The 26,268-nt window shown below is 39.5% G+C and overlaps 1 protein-coding gene across 3 annotated transcripts in view; it reads right to left on the reverse strand.

Moving 5' to 3' along the window:
• The window catches only part of LOC126320553 (vitamin K-dependent gamma-carboxylase), an 80,321-nt gene that overhangs the window by 7,085 nt on the left and 46,968 nt on the right, over positions 1-26,268 (reverse strand). For all 3 annotated transcript variants that reach the window (XM_049994012.1, XM_049994020.1, XM_049994027.1), the window contains 4 exons: positions 24,516-24,659; positions 24,108-24,244; positions 2,011-2,142; positions 1,552-1,924 (listed from right to left, as the gene is read on the reverse strand). In XM_049994012.1, coding sequence (XP_049849969.1) covers positions 1,552-1,924; positions 2,011-2,142; positions 24,108-24,244; positions 24,516-24,659 — 786 coding nt within the window. The remainder of the gene's footprint in view (positions 1-1,551; positions 1,925-2,010; positions 2,143-24,107; positions 24,245-24,515; positions 24,660-26,268) is intronic.

Here is a 26,268-nt window from a genome sequence, read left to right on the forward strand (position 1 = left end):
AAGGACGCAACTGAATATCCACAAAAACAATGGGAAAATGATGAGGTTTTCATTCACATTTGCACTGAAATTTCATCTCACAAGGGAAGTAAACCACAGCTAACACTGAATAATATTGATTTTAAAATATAGAGGTATTTGTTTTATCCCCCCTCCCCCAACTACCCCTTTCAACCAAGGCCATTTGTCTATAAAACTCTTCATTCATGTGCAACCATATTTACCAAAAGAGAAGTTATTGTGTTGTCAATGTTCTCTCCTTCTGAAAGTATGAATATATGTTGAGTATCAACGAACCAATTAGAACACAGCAGGAGGGAACAGCCCACGCCAAAATCTGAATAATGTGATCATTGAGGTTTTGACATTAGAGTACTGTTGTGCAAACACAGCAGAAATGATATCCACTTTGTCAGCTGCGGATACAGTTCTGTTTAACTGTGTTTTAACCCTTTCAGACACTCTGGCAACAGTTGTGTACATTAAAATTTACTGTGTCTTACCTGCAAAAGAAGCATTTTACCTAACTGAAACCTGAGTATCAGCAAGTCACTGTAGCAATGCACAGCAGCTCATGACAACCAGAATACACAGATGTGGTTGCTTCATTACATCCCAAGGTGTAATTGAATATTGTTCTTTTGCTTGGCAAATACTCAATGATCATTTTACTGTTTATTACAATACAGAATATTTTGTAATTAGTTATTTTAGTTCTTCAAATGAAGCCAAGTGAACAAAGTATGTTTTGAAAATGGGTACATATTTTTGCATAAATATTGCATCTAAAATCATTACAAAATCACCTAAGAGCATTATCACCCAAGGAAAAATTTTCCTTCCTCCAAAAAAAAATTCAGCTCTAAAGGGTTAATCATTTCAATGTAACTCTACGTTTGCTCTTTTACGACAAGATAGAGATGAATGTATGGCAACAATGGAATTGTTTTGGGAAATGTGACACTAGTACATACTGCATGTTTTTTTTTTTTTTTTTTTTTCAAGCAGATGTTTAGCTTTTATGCCAAATAACGCCTTATTTATGACTTTTGTGAATCTGCTAGTCATAACTGCCTGCTATATTGTATTGCTTTATCAGTGGCTTGTGCTTGTATGTCTTTATATTCTTTAACATATTACTGTTTTACTTATCTTTCAACAAATCTGATCTATTGCTAGCGTTTCATTACCAATTCCCCTCTGGTCCTATATTGTGTTGACTCCATTCATTCAGGGTCCTACCCAACATTCCTAATCGAAACCTGATTCATGTCATTCCTTCAGTCCTTTCCTTTCTTTCAGCAGGTGAAGGAAATCTTTTTCTGGAAGCTCTAGTGTTTATGTCATTTTTTGTTTGTGAGCCTGTATCTGATTCGTTAAGCAGAATTTTTTTAAATGTTTAATTTTATTGTATACCAGTTGGAAATTCTGGTCAGAATACAAATACATTCCAATTATTAATAATACCATCCCAATTACGAAAGTGACACAGTTATTTCCCTCAAACATTATGATCTTTCTTAAATTCAATTCAACTAAATTTTTCTTTACCTGGGAAATCTGCAACAAACAATGCATCACTATAATCAGACCATGAATACACTTCTTTTTCCATTTCCATTATTCTTTGCCTCCATGAGCTGAATTCAGTTAGGAGAGGCATTAACCATGATGGTTTCTCAAATGGAGACCATTCCACTCTCAGTATGTCTACATTGGGATCAAACATGCGTTGCTGGAAGCGGCCATTTAGAGAGCACCACACATCCACATATATTGATATGTTGTCTCCTGTTATATACTTGTCAATCTCAGTGCCTGGAACATGACTGTTTTTGTAGCTCAGAATATTCCGTTTAAGACAGTGAGCATACTGTACCACCATATCAGCATGTTTAGCCCAGCGGTCGGTCTGAACCCAAGCCTGCAACAATTTGATATTCAATGCAAAAAAGAATAAAGCATAACTCCAGTGTTATTACGATAAAGAACAAAGCTTATGAACTGTACCTCAGGGTCTAAGAAATGCTCTTTTCCTGATGTATTGTCCACTATTCTGAGAGCTATCATGATAGTATCCCATGAATGAACCATCATGTCCCATGAATAACCATACAGTCCATTTGTCCAGTTATTGTACCCCTAAAAACAGTAAGATGCTTGGTCTTCACAAAAGAACTAATCTTAAAGCACAGTATTTGTAATAAGAGATATGTTGGCAGACTGACATTTCTCAACAATATTTTCACTGAAAATACTAAAATCTGAGGAAGTGCCAGAAAATAAAGCAGCAGTAGAGTTGAATGTCAAGTAATCTTATGTAATTACATCATGTCAGCCATAGACTGTTAGTTTTATCTATTAAGTAGTATCATTATCAATGCATACTAAAACGTTTATAGAAAAATATAATTCCAGCAATCTACAAAAATTGTATATAGCATTGAAAGTAAGAAAATGACTTCCCACAATATTAAATCATTTACTGCTAAAGCAAGGGTTACTACATCTTCGATTCATTGCAGCATGGGTTCAGTTGAGCAATCCTAAAAGTTATTTCATTGTGAAATCTTATTTGCTTCCCAAAAAAAAAAAAGGCATAAATGAACTAAAGTAGAAGGGAACTCTTCTTTAGTTTTTCCAATAGAATATTGTCATCCTATATCTTTTCAAGTGTTGAATCACACCCTTGGCGATATCTTTTACTGTTCAATTACACCTTGTAGGTAACAATGAGTATTAATAACTGAATATGGTATTTTTCAAGCCAATAAGTAATTGGCTGGCATATCAGTCCTGACAGGATCGCCATGAACCCACTATTATTTCTGTACATGTAAGAAAACCATAACAATAATAATAAAAAAATAGTAGTTACCTTCAAATGCAAAATTCCAGTACTGCTGATAGAAACATTTAAGAAGAGAAAATCTATATCTTGCTTTTGGAACTGTCAGTTCTTTCATCAGGGAGGAAAGAGGAATAGGTGTGAGAAGTTTGAAAAGGAGGGTAGTTCAGTCAGACACCAGAATGACAGGGACCCCATCTGATCTACCAAGTTTCTTTTCTTTTGTTAAAGTATGCTCTTCCTCATTTCCCCTGAAGCTGTCAAAACGTTTTCTTTATTAATGACTCATAGATTTAATGTCAGTGTACTGTGTATAATAAATAAAATATTTCTGAATTAAATATGAAGATCAGAAATAAATTTTTAAAAAAGTAAAAAATAACTTCAACCTACATGATTACCGTCATATTTTCTCATTAGATAAGAGAGAGAAATCTGGGAAGAGAAAACATGTCAACAGACAATAGATTACACAGTGGAAAGAATTTTCTGCAGTGTTACTGTGTGAAGGACATGAGCACAAATTAACCTGAACAGAGATAAAGGAATTAACTGACTCCCCTATACCCCACACTTCAGTCATATCAGAGTCTCTCTACCCTGAAGTTCCAAAGAATTCCTATCGCCCTTTGCATTTTCTGCTACCTTTCCTTTCCATCCTTCATTAGCTTATAACAATTAATGCTGACTCTGGTTTTGAGATTCTCTCTCAATCAGCGACAAGAAGTTTCCTGGTAGTTCTCTGTAATTTTTTTAATACTGATAAGCAAATTTATTCATACACTAAAATATTATGTCTCCATGAGACAAGATGAGCTAAGCATCAACATCTCAAAAATGTGTAAAATGTATTTGTGAACTTCTACATGCAACAGTCAATAATATAATCAAAAATAGTGTCTTTCTGAAACGATTAAAAATAGTGATTTAAGGAAAAGGGCAGCAAATAAAAATTCCAGTTTGATCTCTTTTATGATAAAAGAAAAGCTATAAACATAGCATGAAAGTTCTGGTAGAATGTAAATAATTTAAGAGTAAAGGAGACCACTCACCAAATAGCAGAAACATCAAGTCATCTACAGGCAAACACAAAACATAACGAGAACTTATTAGCTTTCAGAATAAATCCTTTCTCGAGTACAAATGCATACATGTAGGCACCCGCATGCCTGTGCCCTACATTTATTAGATAAATTTAAGAACATGGAATTACAAGTATCTACCATTGACTTGGTAAAGTTTTACCTAATTAATAGGAAAGAATTTGCACTTCGACAAACAACAAGTATCACGTATGGCGCAAAACCAATAACATTAGGTATAGCATGCCTCAAGGTTCTGTACTGGGGGCACTCCTCTTCCTTGGGTGAGTAAAAAGCAGTATTCCATACTGCAGACGGAAATGGAACAAAGAAAAATATGAGTGGAGTAAGAAGCATTTCCTTACAGCGTTCCATAATTTATACAGTACAAAGAGTACACAAGCTAGTTTGCTGCACAGATAAATGATGTGACCATCCAATGAGAATCCTTAATCCATGATCAGTCCAAGTGATTTCATTGTTTTATTTTCATTTTTAGTTACCATGGTTAATGCACAGCTGGTTGGCTTGACACCAGTGACTAGTCATTTGTATCATTTCTTTGTTGTTTTCCTGTACACTTTGTAAGTTCTCTCTTGTGGCTATTCATCAGCATGTAATGTAGTACGTTCTTACATGATATATAATTCAAAAAGCCATTAATGTAGACCAGTCACCTCTGGTGACCAGCAGGCCTCATTCACATACTTAGTGAAGCATGTGGACTGGCTTGTTCCATCACATGACATGACAGCAACACCCCTACCTCTTAAAGTCCAAACTATATCACCTGTGCCAAAATCATGCAGTTACGTAGTGTTGTATCGTGTGTCTTGTGCACATGTTTAGAAACAATCGTGCCATCAAACATTTCATGCATGCCACCAGAGACACTATGTTTTATATAGGTGTGTTTTGGTTTTGTTATTCTTTGATTATGCTTCCTTTTTTTTTTTATCGTCCATGCTGGAATGAGTTTGTGCATAGTTATGAGATAACTCTGATGTTTTGTTCCTGGCAAGTTACGGTATTTTCAATTGCAGGCTGAGAATGATCAAACAGGCTGTGTATTTACTGACATCTTCTGTGGCTGTGATCAATAACGCTAATGTTAATACTGTTCGAGGGAGTTTTTGTGTAATATAGTTCAGCTGTATTAAGTACACAGAGGTTCTAATGGCTGAAAGACAGTCTGCCCAACTTGTACTGACAAAGTGGTGACACCGATATGATTTACCTGCATAGTATCATCCCCCCCACCCCATGAGCCATGGACCTTGCCGTTGGTGGGGAGGCTTGCGTGCCTCAGCGATACAGATAGCCGTACGGTAGGTACAACCACAACGGAGGGGTATCTGTTGACAGGCCAGACAAACGTGTGGTTCCTGAAGAGGGGCAGCAGCCTTTTCAGTAGTTGCAAGGGCAACAGTCTGGATGATTGACTGATCTGGCCTTGTAACAATAACCAAAACGGCCGTGCTGTGTTGGTACTGTGAACGACTGAAAGCAAGGGGAAACTACGGCCACAATTTTTCCCGAGGGCATGCAGCTTTCCTGTATGGTTAAATGGAGATGGCGTCCTCTTGGGTAAAATATTCCGGAGGTAAAATAGTGCCCCATTCGGATCTCCGGGCGGGGACTACTCAAGAGGATGTCCTTATCAGGAGAAAGAAAACTGGCGTTTTATGGATCGGAGTGTGGAATGTCAGATCCCTTAATCGGGCAGGTAGGTTAGAAAATTTAAAAAGGGAAATGGATCAGTTAAAGTTAGATATGGTGGGAATTAGTGAAGTTCGGTGGCAAGAGGAACAAGACTTCTGGTCAGGTGAGTACAGGGTTATAAACACAAAATCAAATAGGGGTAATGCAGGTGTAGGTTTAATAATGAATAGGAAAATAGGAATGCGGGTAAGCTACTACAAACAGCATAGTGAGCCCATTATTATGGCCAAGATAGATACGAAGCCCACACCTACTACAGTAGTACAAGTTTATATGCCAACTAGCTCAGCAGATGACGAAGAAATTGAAGAAATGTATGATGAAATAAAAGAAATTATTCAGATAGTGAAGGGAGATGAAAATTTAATAGTCATGGGTGACTGAAATTCGAGTGTAGGAAAAGGGAGAGAAGGAAACGTAGTAGGTGAATATGGATTGGGGCTAAGAAATGAAAGAGGAAGCCGCCTGGTAGAATTTTGCACAGAGCTTAACTTAATCATAGCTAACACTTGGTTTAAGAACCATGAAAGAAGGTTGTATACATGGAAGAACCCTGGAGATACTAAAAGGTATCAGATAGATTATATAATATTAAGACAGAGATTTAGGAACCAGGTATTAAATTGTAAGACATTTCCAGGGGCAGATGTGGACTCCGATCACAATCAATTGGTTATGACCTGTAGATTAAAACTGAAGAAACTGCAAAAAGATGGGAATTTAAGGAGATGGGACCTGGCTAAACTGAAAGAACCAGTGGTTGTACAGAGTTTCAGGGAGAGCATAAGGGAACAATTGACAGGAATGGGGGAAAGAAATACAGTAGAAGAAGAATGGGTAGCTTTGATGGACGAAGTAGTGAAGGCAGCAGAGGATCAAGTAGGTAAAAAGATGAGGGCTAGTAGAAATCCTTGGGTAACAGAGGAAATATTGAATTTAATTGATGAAAGGAGAACATACAAAAATGCAGTAAATGAAGCAGGGCAAAAGGAATACAAACGTCTCAAAAATGAGATCGACAGGAAGTGCAAAATGGCTAAACAGGGATGGATAGAGGACAAATGTAAGGATGTAGAAGCTTATCTCACTAGGGGTAAGATAGATACTGCCTACAGGAAAATTAAAGAGACCTTTGGAGAGAAGAGAACCACGTGTATGAATATCAAGAGCTCAGATGGCAACCCAGTTCTAAGCAAAGAAGGTAAGGCAGAAAGGTGGAAGGAGTATATAGGTTTATACAAGGGCGATGTACATGAGGACAATATTATGGAAATGGAAGAGGATGTAGATGAAGATGAAATGGGATATACGATACTGCGTGAAGAGTTTGACAGAGCACTGAAAGACCTGAGTCGAAACAAGGCCCCGGGAGTAGACAACATTCCATTGAACTACTGACGGCCTTGGGAGAGCCAGTCCTGACAAAACTCTACCATCTGGTGAGCAAGATGTATGATACAGGCGAAATACCCTCAGACTTCAAGAAGAATATAATAATTCCAATCCCAAAGAAAGCAGATGTTGACAGATGTGAAAATTACCAAACAATCAGTTTAATAAGCCACAGCTGCAAAATACTAACACGAATTCTTTACAGACGAATGGAAAAACTAGTAGAAGCCGACCTTGGGGAAGATCAGTTTGGATTCCGTAGAAATACTGGAACACATGAGGCAATACTGACCTTCCGACTTATCTTAGAAGAAAGATTAAAGAAAGGCAAACCTACATTCCTAGCATTTGTAGACTTAGAGAAAGCTTTTGACAATGTTGACTGGAATACTCTTTTTCAAATTTTAAAGGTGGCAGGGGTAAAATACAGGGAGCGAAAGGCTATTTACAATTTGTACAGAAACCAGATGGCAGTAATAAGAGTCGAGGAACATGGAAGGGAAGCAGTGGTTGGGAAGGGAGTGAGACAGGTTTGTAGTCTCTCCCCGATGTTATTCAATCTGTATATTGAGCAAGCAGTAAAGGAAACAAAAGAAAAATTCAGAGTAGGTATTAAAATCCATGGAGAAGAAATAAAAACTTTGAGGTTTGCCGATGACATTGTAATTCTGTCAGAGACAGCAAAGGACTTGGAAGAGCAGATGAATGGAATGGACAGTGTCTTGAAAGGAGGATATAAGATGATCATCAACAAAAGCAAAACGAGGATAATGGAATGTAGTCAAATTAAGTTGGGTGATGCTGAGGGAATTAGATTAGGAAATGAGACACTTAAAGTAGGAAATGAGTTTTGCTATTTGGGGAGCAAAATAACTGATGATTGTCGAAGTAGAGAGGATATAAAATGTAGACTGGCAATGGCAAGGAAAGTTTTCTGAAGAAGAGAAATTTGTTAACATCGAGTATAGATTTAAGTGTCAGGAAGTCATTTCTGAAAGTATTTGTATGGAGCATAGCCATGTATGGAAGTGAAACATGGACGATAAATAGTTTGGACAAGAAGAGAATAAAAGCTTTCGAAATGTGGTGCTACAGAAGAATGCTGAAGATTAGATGGGTAGATCACATAACTAATGAAGTATTGAATAGGATTGGGGAGAAGAGACGTTTGTGGCATCAAGGGATCACCAATTTAGTATTGGAGGGTAGTGTGGAGGGTAAAAATCGTAGAGGGAGACCAAGAGATGAATACACTAAGCAGATTCAGAAGGATGTAGGTTGCAGTAGGTACTGGGAGATGAAGAAGCTGGCTCAGGATAGAGTAGCATGGAGAGCTGCATCAAACAAGTCTCAGGACTGAAGACCACAACAACAACAAACATAGTATCACTGGATTAACGAGCGCTTACAGAAGAGATTTTCAAAATGACTGAACAAACCCCACTGTGTCATGAATAGCTGTAAGGATAGCACCTTTCTGGTCACACAATCCAGTTTTGTGATTTGCATAAATGGAGGACAGTTTTTTCTATTCTGGAATTTCGGTACATGCTTCCAAGTTTCCGCTGGTATGACACGGAAGCGCAAGATATAATTACCTCGCCAACAGAGGCTAACTGCTATGACCAGCTTAAGGCAGAATTGATCTGACAAGTGTCAGCAGTGCAGGAAGAATGAATCTGTCGAAGAATGAAACTGTCAGGTTATCACTCAAGAAGATACTGGAGACTGCAAGCCTTCGCAGTACTTGTGGCACTTAAGAAGCAAAGTAGACATGCCAACTGTTCTGGACAGCTTACTGCTCACAATACGAAGTAGCCATTTGCCAGCACCTGTCAAGGCAATTATAGTGTCACAGTCTGGCACACACTTGGCCATTTGGCCATATTAGCAGAGATGGCAGACAAACCCAGGACACAATGACACTGGCTCCTGTGAGCACAATCACTGCGCAGTGCACTAGCATGATGCCAAGTGTTCCACAAGCAGATTATAAGGCCTTGGTGGCCAAGGTATGCCTACTGATGCAGCAGATTGGTGAACTGCTATCTCAATGCAATCTGAGCAGTGACAGAAGCCAGAATCAATAGTGCTGGTGCTGGTGTTTGTGCAGCAGGTTCATCAATGACCTCCTCCACAACTGAACCTGGGCTGCACGGTATCTGCTGCTGTCACGAGAAATTCAGGGAGCAAGTGCTCACATTCACAACCCTATATATTTACCCAAAAGGCAACAGGACGTTGGCGCCTACTCTGATTGCCAATAAGAGTTCCGTGCCTGTCTGTTAGTGATCAACGGTCCAGCTGGAAAAATTTAATAGACACTGCATCTTATTTGTCCATTTACCCATGGGCTATGTTGCACAGGAAGTGGCTACCCACGTTATTCTGTCTGACCACTGTAAACAATTCAGTCATAACAATGTACAGCACTCTGTGCTTGGAACAAGACCTGGTTTTATGATGAGACTTTGCACAGGATTTTACCATTGCAGATGCCGCTCAACCTATCATCAGGGAAGACTTCCTTACCCATTATAATTACTGACGGACATGAAGTACTCATGCCTAGTTGACAACACCACAGGCGCAACAGCATCTGGTTTTTGGTGGAATGCATCCATCCATACTGGCAAAGTAACGCAAGTGGTGGATGGCGAATATGTGGAGCTGCTGAATGGATTTCTGGCTCTTGACATGACAACCCAAGTGCCTAAGAAGGCAGGGCATGACACTGTACACTAACAAAGCCGATCAATGGTCCCCCACATCCTGTAGATCATGACATTTGGCTCCAGATCATCTTAAAACTGCGAAAGCAGAGTTAGACAGTATGATTTGTGAAGGAGTAATGTGGCCTTCCAACAGACCCTGGTCCTCATCATTACATTTGGTCCTGAAAAACTGTGGTGCATGGTGGCCTTGTGGTGACTACAGAGTCCTGCATGCCAGAACTATGCTGGACAGATACCCAGTGTCATTGTTGCGTGACTATAACTATGCACTGAGTGGTGCAATTATTTTTTGCATCCTGGACTGTGCAAAAGCATACATACATATCCCTGTAGCTGAATGAGACATATCCAAGACACTGATCATCACTCCTTTTGACCTGTTAATCACTTTGGGCTCAGGAACACTGCTGAAACGTGGCAATGCTTCACTGACTCAGTGCTACAGGACCCAACTTCTGCTTTCACTTACCTGGACGAAATTTTAGTTTCTTTGTCATTGGCAGAGCAACATTGGTAGCATTTAATGGAATTGTTTAAGTGGTTGGAACACTAAAGCATCATCCTGAACACCGTCAAATGTGTCTTCAGGAGCCCCAAGTGGATTTATTAGGGTATAGGATAACAGCAGCAGGATTGCTACCACTGCCATAGAAGGTGGAAGCCATCTTACGGATTTCACCCCAATTATGGCCAAGGAGTTGCATCAACTCCTTAGTATGTCAAATTTTTATTGTTGTCACTTGCCACACACTACTGAGTTACAGGAACCATTAATTGCAGTACTCTCCAGCCCCATGAACAATTATAACTCATCTATGAAGTGGACTGATAGCATTTGTGTGGCATTTGAAGCAACCTGAAAGAGCATCACAGATTCCGCACTACTGGCACACTCTGAGCCCACTGCACCTTTGGCACTATTGGTTGACACTAGCCAGATGGTGATCAGTGCAACATCACAACAATGATGTAGTGACACACGGCAAACTCATGTTTTTCTTGCGCAAACTATTGCCATCAGAAAAGCTGTGGATAGCCTATGACAGAGAACTTCTGGCCATTTATGAGTCCATTAAATACCTCAGCCCTCACCTGGAAACTAGAAGCTTTATTACCTACACCGATCACATATCGCTAACTTATGACTTTTGCCAGAACAATACAAACTGTTCACCTTGGCAACACATCTCACAATTCCGCACAGACATCTGGCACATCTTCAACATTGACAACATGGTGGCCAGTTGTTCGTCTTGGGTCAGAAGAATCTCTAGCACAATCAGTTATACCACACTTGCCGTTGCTCAACAATCAGGTCAAGAACAACACAGACTTTTATCAGCAGGAATATTAGCATTGGATCCGCAATTTATTCATTCCAGGGAGTGATGTCAAGATGTACTGTGACATGACCATGTCAAAACCATGGCCATTCCTATCAACTTCCTTCAGAAGGGATGTCTTCAATATGCTACAAAACTTGTGCCAATCTGGTATTTGATCGACAAAACGTCTAGTGACAAATCTCTACTTGCGGCTGGGTATGCAGAATGACCTCCATGAATGGGGGAGGTGTTGCCTTAAATGCCAATGTAGCAAGACACTGCCACATGCCAGTAACCAATAGGGAACTTTCTGGTCACAACGCCCTTTTCAGTCATGTCCAAATTGACATCACTGATCCATTGCCATTGTCCGACAGTCAACATACTTGAAATGATAGATCTTTACACCCGCTGGCCAGTAGCTGCACCAGTGGACACTGTGGCTTTTGCATTCATGTTGTATTGAGTGTCACACTTTGGCCACCCATTATATGTCATGAAAGACAGAGGATAACAATTTGAATACAACCAGTTCAGACAAATCAAAAGTATTGTGGCCCAACTCACCACAAAACAACAAGAAGTTTTGTGGCCCAACTCACCACAAAACGATGAGCTATCACCCAGCCAGTAACAGGATGGTTAAGAGATGGCATCGCTTACTTAAGGCAGCACTAATGTGCCACAACATTGAGTGGACCAAGGCCCTTCTAATTTTACTACTTAACCTCAGAAACACTTTCAAACTGGACCTAGATGCTTCTTTGGCAGAACTGGGTACAGTGACATGTTGAGGTTTCCAGGATAATTCATAGAAACAACTGCTTTGCCACAACCAAGAGATGATCAGCCAGAATCCCTACACCAACTGCAAGAGCATGTGGCCCAAATCCGCAGACACCAGCCTCACAGACACGATACAGCAACCACCTGTGTGCATCAAGACTTGAAAACCTATTCACATGTCATGTTCACATGCAGAAGGCATCAAACCATTATTGCAGCCACTATACTTAGGATCCCACCATGCAGTTGCAAGGGGAGACAAAACAAATTATATTTCAATTAGTGGAAAGGCGACCAACGTTTCTGTAGGTGATGTTAAACCGGCTGACAACCTCCACAAAGCAACAATACCAAAGTTTCCAGGACTATGGCCTCACCCAACAGCTGCCTCATCACTACCTTCACAGCTGCCAGTGCAGATTACAACAGCAGCGCCCCTACCAACACATACTTCAAGATCTGGTTCCTGTGCCCACTGTCCAGAATTCAGAATAATGCTCCACTTCCACCACGGAGGCTGATGTGGCAACATTGCGCTGTTTTACACAGTGTTGTATAACGTGTCTCATGTGCGTGTGTTTAGAAACAATAGCGCCATCAAACATTCGTGCCAGCCACCAGAGGCACTGTGTTTTATATGTGTGTGTGTGTATGTGTTTATGTTTTGTTATTCTTTGATTATGCTTTCTATTCTTTTTGTATCCTCCATGCTGGAATGAGATTGTGCGTAGTTAACTCTGATGTTTTATTCCCTGCATGTTACATTATTTTCAGTTGCAAGCTCAGAACTCCTATGGCTGTGATCAATAAAGTTAACATTAATATTGTTCGAGGGAGATTTCATGCAGTGTGGTTTAGTCGTATTAAGTTCACTCGGGTTCCCATGGTTGATCAACAGTCTACCTTGCTTGTACCAACATCACCCGTGACATTATAGTTTACGTAGTAATGCTCCGATATAAATGGAAGCCCTCTCCCCACCTGCCACATCAACAAATTATACCTCAAAGCATGTATTTTTGAGAATACATTCACTTTACATTCACTCCCTCCTTTAGATATATTTACATTTATTTAAATGTCAGAGGCATTGTTTCTTTACTTACAATTTTTTACAATAGTTGTCTTAAAAACTCCCATTGCAAAATCCCTCAACACCGTTAGTAAAGAAACAATATTGTTCACACTTAAATGAATATAAATATCTGAAGATGGGATTCTCAGACATCTGGAAATGTGATAATGGACAAATAAATGCCTATAAAAGCATATGGATGCAACTAAATCATTATAAAATGCTTTCAGATTCAACAGTTGCACTAAATTTGCACTTTTATGTATTAGTCCTAAAATACTTTTGATAATTGATCACATAGGCATGACATGTTTCTGTGACACTATAAAAATTAAGGCACCATTTTTTGTTCATTTTAAAAAGTTTAAAAGTCTTAATCACTTGAACTTAGCATAGATCAGCTGAATTATACAAAAAGCCAAATGGGAAAAATGTGAACAATAGAAATGGTGAATATCCAAAAATGTGTCCTGGGCAGAACACAAAGTGAACATCTCCCTCGCTCTCTCTCTCTCTCTCTCTCTCTCTCTCTCTCTCTCTCTCTCTCTCTCTCTCTCACTCTCTCTCTCTATCTATCTCTTTCCTGTGAGTTTCTTCCATGTGTTGGGTTGAAACCAGTTGATGGCTGTGGTGGTTTGCAGGTGGATTAAGCATGGAATTCTGTCACTGATGAGGTGAGTTTTCATCACAGTGCATAGACTTCCAGCGAAAAGTGCAAGCATTCAAGCTACACATATTCATGAACAACTGGGGACACCACACAGGCTCTAGCAGAGTTTATGATAGTGGAGGTCAGTGTACTGTTGCCAGTATACACCTGAAGATGGCCAAGAAGACTCTGTACCAGAATATTGTGGCAGCAAGTAGCTGACATGTGGCAGTTCACCCAAAATTTTATGGAAGAGTTATATACACTCCTGGAAATGGAAAAAAGAATACATTGACACCAGTGTGTCAGACCCACCATACTTGCTCCGGACACTGCGAGAGGGCTGTACAAGCAATAATCACACGCACGGCACAGCGGACACACCAGGAACCGCGGTGTTGGCCGTCGAATGGCGCTAGCTGCGCAGCATTTGTGCACCGCCGCCGTCAGTGTCAGCCAGTTTGCCGTGGCATATGGAGCTCCATCGCAGTCTTTAACACTGGTAGCATGCTGCGACAGCGTGGATGTGAACCGTATGTGCAGTTGACGGACTTTGAGCGAGGGCGTATAGTGGGCATGCGGGAGGCCGCTTGGCCGTACCGCCGAATTGCTCAACACGTGGGGCGTGAGGTCTCCACAGTACATCGATGTTGTTGCCAGTGGTCGGCGGAAGGTGCACGTGCCCGTCGACCTGGGACCAGACCGCAGCGACGCACGGATGCACGCCAAGACCGTAGGATCCTACGCAGTGCTGTAGGGGACCGCACCGCCACTTCCCAGCAAATTAGGGACACTGTTGCTCCTGGGGTATCGGCGAGGACCATTCGCAACCATCTCCATGAAGCTGGGCTACGGTCCCGCACACTGTTAGGCCGTCTTCCGCTCATGCCCCAACATCGTGCAGCCCGCCTCCAGTGGTGTCGTGACAGGCGTGAATGGAGGGACGAATGGAGACGTGTCGTCTTCAGCGATGAGAGTCGCTTCTGCCTTGGTGCCAATGATGGTCGTATGCGTGTTTGGCGCCGTGCAGGTGAGCGCCACAATCAGGACTGCATACGACCGAGGCACACAGGGCCAACACCCGGCATCATGGTGTGGGGAGCGATCTCCTACACTGGCCGTACACCTCTGGTGATCATCGAGGGGACACTGAATAGTGCACGGTACATCCAAACCGTCATCGAACCCATCGTTCTACCATTCCTAGACCGGCAAGGGAACTTGCTGTTCCAACAGGACAATGCACGTCCGCATGTATCCCGTGCCACCCAACGTGCTCTAGAAGGTGTAAGTCAACTACCCTGGCCAGCAAGATCTTCGGATCTATCCCCCATTGAGCATGTTTGGGACTGGATGAAGCGTCGTCTCACGCGGTCTGCACGTCCAGCACGAACGCTGGTCCAAATGAGGCGCCAGGTGGAAATGGCATGGCAAGCCGTTCCACGGGACTACATCCAGCATCTCTACGATCGTCTCCATGGGAGAATAGCAGCCTGCATTGCTGCGAAAGGTGGATATACACTGTACTAGTGCCGACATTGTGCATGCTCTGTTGCCTGTGTCTATGTGCCTGTGGTTCTGTCAGTGTGATCATGTGATGTATCTGACCCCAGGAATGTGTCAATAAAGTTTCCCCTTCCTGGGACAATGAATTCACGGTGTTCTTATTTCAATTTCCAGGAGTGTATATGTTTATACATGCCATTCGCTATATGTTTGATATGAGTGGTACCATTCAAATGGGTCTATAGTCATTCATATATAGGAAACATAACTGCGAGCTTAAGACATTTTGGAAAATTTCCTCTATCAAGTATTCTGTTTGACAGTGAGAGGATTGGTATTTTGATTTCCTTTGCTATACACTTTATGATGGAAAATTGTATTCTGTTTTGGGATATTTTTGGTTTGTTTATCCATTTGTAAATGATATTTAAAGTGATTATGGTCTAAGTAAATTCCTAACTTCCCATCTGTTTTGCAAGAGTGAGCAGGGCTTTTGCATCTAAGGTAGAATCACAGAGTGGGGTGGTGCTGCTGGCACTATTTACAAAACAGTTAATAGGGATGCTGTTTTCTTTATTGAAATTATTTAATTTCCCTTTTAATAACATTATAACCTGATTTACATTTATGTTTAAAATTTAAAATACACTTATCAATTGCATTGCACTATGCAATTACGATTTGGGATCTGTAGAGTTTCTCATATTTATATACTTTTCCTTGTCCCTGTCACTTCTATGAGATTTATCTTTCAGAATGTTTAGTACAAGGGTGGTTTGAAAAGTTCGTGGAATCACCATGAGAGGTGAGCACTACCACAATGAGTTTTTCACATCATACTCATTGGGCTGTTGCCACATCAGTGCTCTTGGAAGAGAGAAGTAGTGATTTGCAAAGATGGAAAAAAATCAAGAGTTGAGCAGTGATAAAGTATTTCGTAAAGAAAGGTATGAAAGCAAAGGACATTCATCATGCCGATTTCCAGAATACATTGGGGGACTCTACTCCTTCATATTCAACTGTTGCCAAGTGGACAAATGAATTTAAATTTGATCGGGAGAGCTTAGATGATGATTTGTGCAGTGGTCGGCCAAGATGTGTCACTACTCCAGAAATAATTGCAAAAGTGCACAAAATGATCATGGAGGATCGTTGATTGAAAGTGTGTGAAATTACTCATGCTTTCCATATGTCATCTGAAAGGGTATATCACATTTTAACTGAAGAATTAGAAATGAAAAAATTATCTTCAAGATGGGTGCCATGGCTCTTGACGCTGAACCAAAAACACATGAGAATGGAAATATTGGAACAATGTTTGGCTCGTTTTAGGAGAAACAAACAAGATTTTTTGTGCCAGTTTGTGAACACAGATGAAACCTGCATGCACTGCTATATCCCAGACACAAAACAACAGTCGAAGCAGTGGAAACATGCTGACTCTCCGCCACCGAAGAAAGCAAAGACAGTTCCTTTGGCTCGATAGGTCATGGCATCAGTGTTCTGGGATGTGAAGAGGATTCTGTTTGTAGATTATCTCCCCACTGGGCAAACAATTACTGGAGAATACTATGCTAACCTCCAGGACAAATTGCAACTAAAGATATGTGAAAAAAGGTTAGGTTTAGCAAGGAAGAAAGTCATCTTCCATCAAGACAATGCACACCCGTATACATGTGCCATCGCCATGGCAAAATTACATGAAATAAGGTATGAATTGTTGCCACACCCACCTTATTCACCTTATATGGCTCTGTCAGACTTCCATCTCTTCTCAAATATGAAAATTTTTCTTGGTGGATGAATATTCACTTCAAACAAAGAATTAATAGCCGAAGTTGACAAATATTTTGCAGGCCTGGAGGAAACTCATTTTTGAGATGGGATCAAGGTGCTGGAACATCACTGGACCAAGTGCACTAATCTACAAGGAGACTACATTGAAAAATAAAAAAAAGTTTCAGTGATGTAAGTACTTTTTTCTATTCCATTCCAAGAAATTTTCAAACCACCCACATATTATCCTGAGTTTATTAAGTTGCAGAATGTACCACTAATTGGTACATTACTACATTATCATTTGGTTAAAATGGGCCACATCTTTTCTATCATATGCCTAATATGTGTGAGGAACATGGAAAAGCATTTTATCAATTGCTTTATTATCATCCATCTAATGAAACCAACTGGTTTATCATCAACTCTGGACCTTGCTATGGTGGGGTGGCTTGTGTGCCCCAATGGTTCAATTAGTCATACAGTAGGTGCAACCACAATGGAGTGTAACTGTTGAAAGGCCATACAAAAGTGTTATTCTTAAGGAGGGGCAACAGCCTTTTCAGTAGTTGCACAGGTAACAGTCTGTATGATTGACTGAACTGGTTTTATAATGTTAAACAACATGGCCTTGCTGTGCTGGTATTTTGAACGGCTGAAAGCAAGGGAAAGCTACAGCCATTGTTTTTCCCAAGCACCTGCATCTCTATTTTGTAGTTAATTGATCATGGCATCTCTTGGATGGTAAAATAATCCTCCATTCTGGTCTCTGGGCAGGGACTACTCAAGAGAAAGTTATCATTAGGAAATCTACATGCCGGATCGAGACTCAAACTCGTGATCTTTGCCATTCACGAGCAAGTGCTTTACCAACTGATCTACCCCAGAACAACCCACAACCTGTCCTCACAGCTTTACTTCTTCCAGTATCTTATCTCCTACCTTCCAGACCTCTCAGGAGCTCTCCTGCGAAACATGCAGAACTAGGACTCCTGAAAGAACGGATACAGACTCTCTCCTGTGAACCTTGCAAGACTAGCACTCCTGGAATAAAGGATATTATGATGGCACAGCTTAGCCACAGTTGGTCCAGGAAGTTTCATATCAGCGTACACTCTGCAGCTGAGTGAAAATTTCATTCTGGAAACATCTCCAGGCTGTCGCTGAGCCATGTCTCCACAGTATCCTTTCTTCCAGGAGTGCTAGTCTTGCAAGGTTTGCAGGAGAGCTTCTGTGACGTTTGGAAGGTAAGAGATGAGATACTGGTGGAAGTAAAGCTGTGAGGACGGGGCACGAGTCGTGCTGGAGTGGCTCTGTCAGAAAAGCATTTGCCTGTGAAAGATAAAGGTCCCGAGTTCAAGTCCCGGTCCAAGCACACAGTTTTAATTTGCCAAGAAGTTCCATATCAGTGCAGACTCCGCTGCGGAGTGAAATTTCTTTTTGGGAATCTATGGGTTGGAGTGTGAAATGTTTGATCCCTCAACAGGGCAGGTATGTTAGAAAATTTCAAAAGGGTAATGTGTAGATTGAAGTTAGGTATTGTGGGGATTAGTGAAGTTCTGCGGGTGGATGAACAAGACTTCTGGTCAGGTGAATACAGCATTATAAATACAAAATCAAATAGGAGTAATGCTGGAATAGATCTAACAATGAATAAGAAACTGGAAGGCAGGTAACCTACTATGAACAGTATAGCAAACCCATTATCATAACAAACATAGACATGAAGCCAGCAGTCATCACAGCAGTGCAGGTTTATATCAATGAGCTCTGCAGGTGATGAAGAGACTGAAAAAAGTATGATAGATAAAGTAAATTATTCTGATAGGGAAATTTTAATTGTGATGAGGGACTGGAACTCAATAATAGAAAAAGGAAAAAAAGGAAAAAATAGTAGGTGAATATGGATGAAAGAAGCTGCCTGGTATAATTCTGCACAGAGCATAATGCACTGAAGCACCAAACAAACCAGTATAGGCATGCATATTCAAATACAGAAATATGTAAACAAGCAGAATGCAGTGCTGCAGTCGGCAGCGCCTAAATAAGACAACAAGTGTCTGGCGCAATTGTTAGATTGGTTACTGCTGCTACAAAAGCAGATTTAAGTGAGTTTGAATGTGGTGTTACAGTCAGCACACGAGTGATAGGACACAGCATCTCCAAGGTAGCAATGAAGTGGAGATTTTCCTGTACGACCATTTCAAGAGTGTACCATGAATATCAGGAATCCGGTAAGAATCAAATCCCTGACATCACTGTGGCCAGAAAAAGATCCTGCAAGAACAGGACCAACAATGACTGAAAAGAATTGTTCAACATGACAGAAGTGCAACCCTTCTGCAAATGGCTACAGATTTTGATGCTGGGCCATCGATAAGTGTCAGCATGTGAACCATTCAATGAAACATCATCGATATGGGCTTTTGATCCTGAAAGTCCACTTGTGTACCCTTGATGACTGCACAACACAAATCTTTATGCCTCGCCTGGGCCTGTCAACATCTACATTGGACTGTTGAGTACTGGAAACATGTTGCCTGGTCAGACGAGTCTCATTTCAAATTGTATCAAGTGGATGGACGTGTCTAGGTATGGAGACAACCTCATGAATCCATGGATCCTTCATGTGAGCTGGGGACTGTTCCAGCTGGTGGAGGCTCTGTAAAGGTATGGGGCCTGTGGTGTTGGAGTGATATGGGACCCCTGATAAGTCTAGATATGACTCTGAGAGGAGCCATATACATAAGCATCCTGTCTGATCACCTGCATCCATTCATGTTCATTGTGCATCCAACAGACTTGGGCAATTCCAGCAGGACAATGCGACACTCCACATGTCCAGAATTGCTACAGAGTGGCTCCAGGAATACTCTTATGAGTTTAAACACTTCCGCTGGCCACCAAACTTCCCAGAATGAACATTATTGAGCATATCCTAGATGCCTTGTAACATGCTGTTCTGAAGAGATCGCCACCCAATCGTACTCTTACGGTTTTATGGACAGCCCTGCAGGATTCATAGTGTCAATTCCCTCCAACATTACTTCAGACGTTAGTCGAATCCATGTCATGCTCTGTTGGGGCACTTAAGTGTGTTCATGGGGGCCCTATATGATATTAGACCAGTGTACCAGTTTCTTTGCCTCTTTAGTTATAATCATTACTAACTCTTGGTTCAAGAATCCTGAAACAAAGTTGTATACATGGAAGAGACCTGGAGGTTTCATGTTGATTATATTATGGTAAGACAGAAACTTCAGAACAAGATTTTAAACTATAACATATTTCCAGGGACATACGTGGACTCTGACCACAATTTGTTGGTTATGAACTATAGATCAAAACTAAATAAATCGCATAAATGTAGAAAATTAAGGAGATAAGACCTGGATAAGCTGAAAAAACTAGAGGTTGTTGAGAGCTTTCAAAGGGAGCATCACACAATGACTGACTGAAACAGGGCGAAGTAATATAGTAGAGATGAATGGGTAGCTGATAGAGGAAATAGTGAAGGCAGTAGAGGATCAAATAAATAAAAATTCAAGGCCTAGTAGAAAACAGGAGATATTTAATTTAACTGATGAAAGGAGAAAATATACAAATGCTGCAAATGAAGGAGACAAAAGGGGACAAAAATGTTCAAAAAATGAGATTTACAGCAAATGCAAAATGGCTAAGCAGGAATGGCCAGAGGATAAATTTAAGGATACAAAAACAAAAATAACTGGGGGACAGATAGATACCACCTACAGGAAAATTAAAGAGATGATGGAGAATTGAAAAGCAGCTGTATGAATATCAAGAGCTCATCTGAGAAGCCAGTGCTAAGCAAAGAAGGGAAAGCTGAAAAGTGGAAGGAGTATATAGAAGGGCTATACAAGCAAAATGTACTTGAAGGCAATATTACAGAAAGAGAAGGGGGTGTAGATGAAGGTGAGATAGCAGATATGATACTGCATGAAGAATTTCACAGTGCACTGAAAGATCTAAGTTGAGACAAGGCCACTGGAGTAGTCGATATTCCCTCAGAACTACTGATATCCTTGGGAGAGCCAGCCATAACGAAACTATTCTACTGGTATCCAAGATGAATGAAACAGCTGAAATGCCCTTCAACTTCAAGAAGAATGTAATAATTCCAGTTCCAAAGAAAGCAGGAGCTGGCAGGTGTGAACAATACAGAACTATCAGTTTAATAAATCATGGTTGCAAAATACTAACATGAATAATTTACAAAACAATGGAAAACCATTACAAGCTGACCTCAGGGAAGAGCAGTTTGGATTCCTGAGAAATGTAAGAACATCCAAGGTAATACTGACCATATAAGTTATCGTAGATGATCTGTTATGGAAAGGTAAATCTACATTTACAGCTTTTGCAGACTTGAGGAAAGCTTCTGACTGTCAAATGGAATACATTCTTTGAAATTCTGAAGGTAGCATGGGTAAAATATAGGGAGAAAAAGGTTGTATACAACTTGTACAGAAACAAGTGAGTAGTTATAAGAGTCAACGGGCATGAAAGGGAAGCACTGGTAGAGAAGGGATGCAGGAGAAGAAATAAAAACTTTGAGGATTGCTGATGACACTGTAATTCTGTCAGCGACAGCAAAGGACTTGGAGGAACAGTTGAACAGAATGGACAGTGTCTTGAAAGAAAGATAAAAGATGAAGAACAACAAAAGCAAAACAAGAGTAATGAAATTCTGTCCAATTAAATCAGGCAATGCTGACAGAATTAGTTTAGGAAACGGGACACTAAAAGCAGTAGACGAGTTTTGCTATTTAGGCAGTAAAATAAGTGATGGTGGCTGAAGTAGAAAGGATATAAAATGTAGACTGACAATGGAAAGAAAAATGTTTCTAAAGAAAAGAAATTTGTTCATGTTCAATATAGATTTAAGTGATACGAAATCTTTTCTGAAGGTATTTGTCTGGAGTGTATCTTTAAATGGAAGTAAAACACGGACAATAAACAGTTCAGACATGAAGAGAATAGAAACTGCTGTAATGTGGTGCTGCAGAAGAATGCTGAAGATTACATGGGTAGATCATGTAGCCAATGAGGAGGTAGTGAACATCACTGGGGAGAAAAGGAATTTTTGGCATAACTTGACTAAAGAAGGAATCAACTGATAGGACTCATTCTGAGATATCAAGGTATCAGCAATTTAGTACTTGAGGGAAGTGTGTGTGTGTGTGTGTGTGTGTGTGTGTGTGTGTGTGTGTGGAGGGGGGGTGGGTGTCTGCCACTAGCTTCACACAGAATTCTATATATGGCTTGTCTTTTCTGTGGTATAACGAGCCGAATTTTCCATTTTAAGCCATAGTCCTGCATGATCTGATACTACTACAGTCCGATCCACGAATGGCGGTTCGCACATGTTGAGGCACAGATAAGAATAGTGTTGCTGACAATTCCAAGTGACAGCTGCAGTATGTGCATTCGCATGCTTTCCGCTTGAAGAAAGCATATATCTTGCAAATTATGTCTCTCACTTGCTTCTGGAATGTATCGCTTACCATTAGCATCAGCCATGACAGCTCACGACAAATGGAATAAAAATTCAGCAAACAGTTCACTATCATAACGTTTAATGCTTGCATTAGCTATGGCATTCATAGCAGAGCGCTCTGAATATTACTGATCGCTCACTGGCTGTCGGAGTATGCATGAAGTAGTTGCGCAAAACTAGCCTAAACTCAACCGCTATTGTTCGTGACTCCAACTATTGTTCTATAGCACCACATTCAAGAGTGTCTCTGTGTACATTACTAATTATGTTATCACAACACGCATTTAGTCTAGAGGCTTTTTATTCAGACAGTAGTAGTTCACTGGCTTCAGGGAATTAACCGTGTGACTCACATTTTTCCTTTGCCATTTTTTATGTGTTAATGTCATCTACAATTATAATTTTATGCTGTTTATTTTTGGACAAAGTATTAAAGAATTATTTTTTTCTATAAATACTATCTCATCAGTTAGGAGTTCAATAATGTGAGGCAATAATGAATTTTTGTTCGTACATTACCACACCAGCTGCCTCAAACATATCTTTGAGATGTATTCTACTAAGGTCTATGACTGAGTAATGTTAATCAAGATTGCTTTTTATATAGACTGAGAGCATGTGAAATGCTTGTAATATCTGGTAACTAGAAGACACCCAAAAGAAGAAACTAGTTTGTTTCAAACTGTTCTCTTAGTCCTGAAATAGTTACATATGCAGATGATATGTTTGTTGTTTGCAAATATAAAGTTTATTATGACTTAGAGAACTGCTGCAGCAGTGTTATGAATGAAATAGTGGAGTATTTTATTGAAGGCCCTCTTAGTTTATGCACCAACAAAATGACAGTCATGGAATTTGAAGGGAAGAGGCAAAACGACACTGTGGTAGAAGTTTAATTACACAACAAAATAGTAAGAACAGGAACTGACTAGGTACAATGACCCAAGGTAAGTTCCTTTTCTTACTGTTTTATTGCATAAGTAAAATCCTACCCCAGAGACATTTTGCCTCTTCCTGTCACATTCAATGACTGACACTTTGTTGGCACATAAACTAAGAGGGCTTTCATTAAAATACAAGGTACTGATGTTGCACAGCATCTGTGGCATCAGAAGTAAATGAACTTTAATCTACAGCAACATAATACAATAACCAGAAAGAAATACCATAATAACAAGACAGGACTGTGTGGATGCAGCAATCAAAATAGGAAATTTATTGCCTCCTGCAGTCGTACGCCTTCCAGTCCCAAAGTTGAAATTTTACCTTAGAAAGCTACTTACCAGTAACCATTTTGTTCTTTGGAAAAGTACCATTATTTGACACAGAATAAAACACTCATGTAAGTATAAATATGTTCTGGTGAATACTAAGTAAGATGCCTCTTTTTTGTTTGTAGTATGTCCCACAGAATATTAAGTTATTTCTATGTCATACTATTGGAATATATTGCACCTCTATAGAATAGATGAACAGAGAGATAATATTTATGTACACTGAAAAGCAATCATAAGCTCATGATGCAATTAGAAAAATGAATTTTTAATATTGATATGCAGCTTTTGAAAACATGCAAAATCATTTGATATCAAACAACTTATTATTATTTTCATTATTATTATTATTATTATTATTATTATTATTATTAGTGTAATATGAACCATTGTATTCTGAAATTCACTTCAGTCACCTTTGTTATAAAATGAGAATAGGGTAAGAAAACCTGCAGGCCAGTGTATGAAATGAGCAATGTGGCAACAAAACTGTGTTTCCAAGTAAGTGAAAGTGTTTGTGCTGGGACAGCTGACTGCTGATGATGAGACTTAACTGAAAAAAGAAGAAAAACATACTTTAATAAATACCAATGACAACACAGTTTTAGAATGCATTTTCCTGTATACAGTGTAAGAATATAATAAAATTCAGAGTTTGTGTACTCAATAGTATTCACAAATATTCATTCAAAATGTACTTTGAATCTGTCCTCAATCTAGGTTTCCTTATGAATATATTAATAATAAACTAATGTTATTGGCTTCAAACGTATTAAATTATTTTTACTTCATTAGAAATTTCACAAGTTAAAATCAAAACTTACAATTCTTTAGCTTCTTCTCCTCCAATTTAGTCTTTGATAATGAGCGGCTCCACAGTAACTTTTTGATGTTCAAATTACAAGTTTTTGGCCAATCAGGATAGCAGAATATTGGCATAGTTGCCAAGCATACATATGGAAACATTCCTGGGAAAGGAAAATATATTGGATGTAAGCACTGTGATAAAAAGGTACATTAAAGTCACATAGCATTAAAAGTCCAATGATATACACATGCCACATCCTACTTTGATACTGGATCAAAGATTTTCTAGTTAACGACTTAACAATTTCTTGAGCCTAGAGAAATAATGGAGCCAAAAAGTAGTGCCTCCATGTGACATAACAATACATAGTATAGAGGATGTTGTTAACCCTTTTAGTAAATATGAGATATTGCGAAAAATTTTCATCATTCTACTTTTTTTTAAACTTCATGAAATAATTTCCATTGCATTCAGCTCATTTCACAATCTTTCAAAACAGTCACCAAAATAATTTCCCTGACAGCTGAGCATATTCAACATCTCAAACCTGTCAGTACTTTTCATTTTGCAAAAATTCTTAAAACTGAATAATCACTTGTGGAAACAAGGTAAAATCACGTAGCAGAAGATTAGAGCAGTAGAATTGTTCACTAACATGTTGAATTAGTGTGATATGAAAGAGCATTGAAACTCATAACAATAACTGGCAGAAGTCGACCTGAATGGAGTGCAGGATCTCAAATGTCATTGCAGCTGAGGAAACTTGCAACACAATGGAGGAATTACAGGAAGCAAATTAAATTTAGCTTACGACTCAACAACGTAATACCAGAGCATGATTAAATGTACAGAGCACTGAAACAAAATGTTTATTTAGATTTCTCATAGAGTAACCATTTTTAACTATATTTTGCTTCAGTTTTTCCAAATTATTCCAAGCAAATGCTGCGATGGCACCTGTACATGGGTTGTAACTAACATCTTCCCTGTTCTCTTTCCTGTTACTAAACAGACATAAAATGAAATAAATTCTAAAACTATATGTGTATGATCATCATCATCAGTGTTTTTTCTGTTGTTTTCATTTTATTTCATTTAAAAAGTTTTACACGTCCAATGTAATTATAAATGGCTCCAAACTACTTACATAGTGCCAATGAATAAATTAAATAAATCCATATCCAAAAGTTGGTATTTGATGTTCTCTTTATGTATGTAATCTGTTGCAATCTACTAGGTGCTGTATAATGTAGAGGAACACATTTGTGACATGTGGCTGAAAAATGGCATTCCAAATTGTATCTACTCAAACCCCACACACAATGAGCAACTTTTGAAATTAATAGATAGGTCTAAGAATAACTAGTATTTATTGTGCACAGTTATGGTCCTCAACAGTCCTTGTTTTCTTATAATGTTCAGACAAGGACTGCTCTGTCAAAATACAGTTCCAAAAACATATGAAGAAAAATATATACCTTTGGGCTGTAAAAATTCCCTTGTGCAATATTTAACATTCACAATACACAAAATTTAGGCAGGGATCCCTCACTACATGGTGTAGCCATAAGGCTTGCATTAGCACCACGAAAATCCCAACACTGCCTTGTTTACATGTTCTTGAGACTATAACATTCTTAAAAAACCACATAGTCCCAAATGAATGCAGACTAAAGAAAAACAATAAAATTCACAAACACTGCACTAAAATAACTTCAAACCAGCATTTGCTACATGCTAATACACATCTTGGTAAAAGGAGAGCAATT

The sequence above is a fragment of the Schistocerca gregaria genome, chromosome 2 (assembly GCF_023897955.1).
Source record: "Schistocerca gregaria isolate iqSchGreg1 chromosome 2, iqSchGreg1.2, whole genome shotgun sequence".
Classification (NCBI taxonomy): Eukaryota; Metazoa; Arthropoda; class Insecta; order Orthoptera; family Acrididae; genus Schistocerca; species Schistocerca gregaria.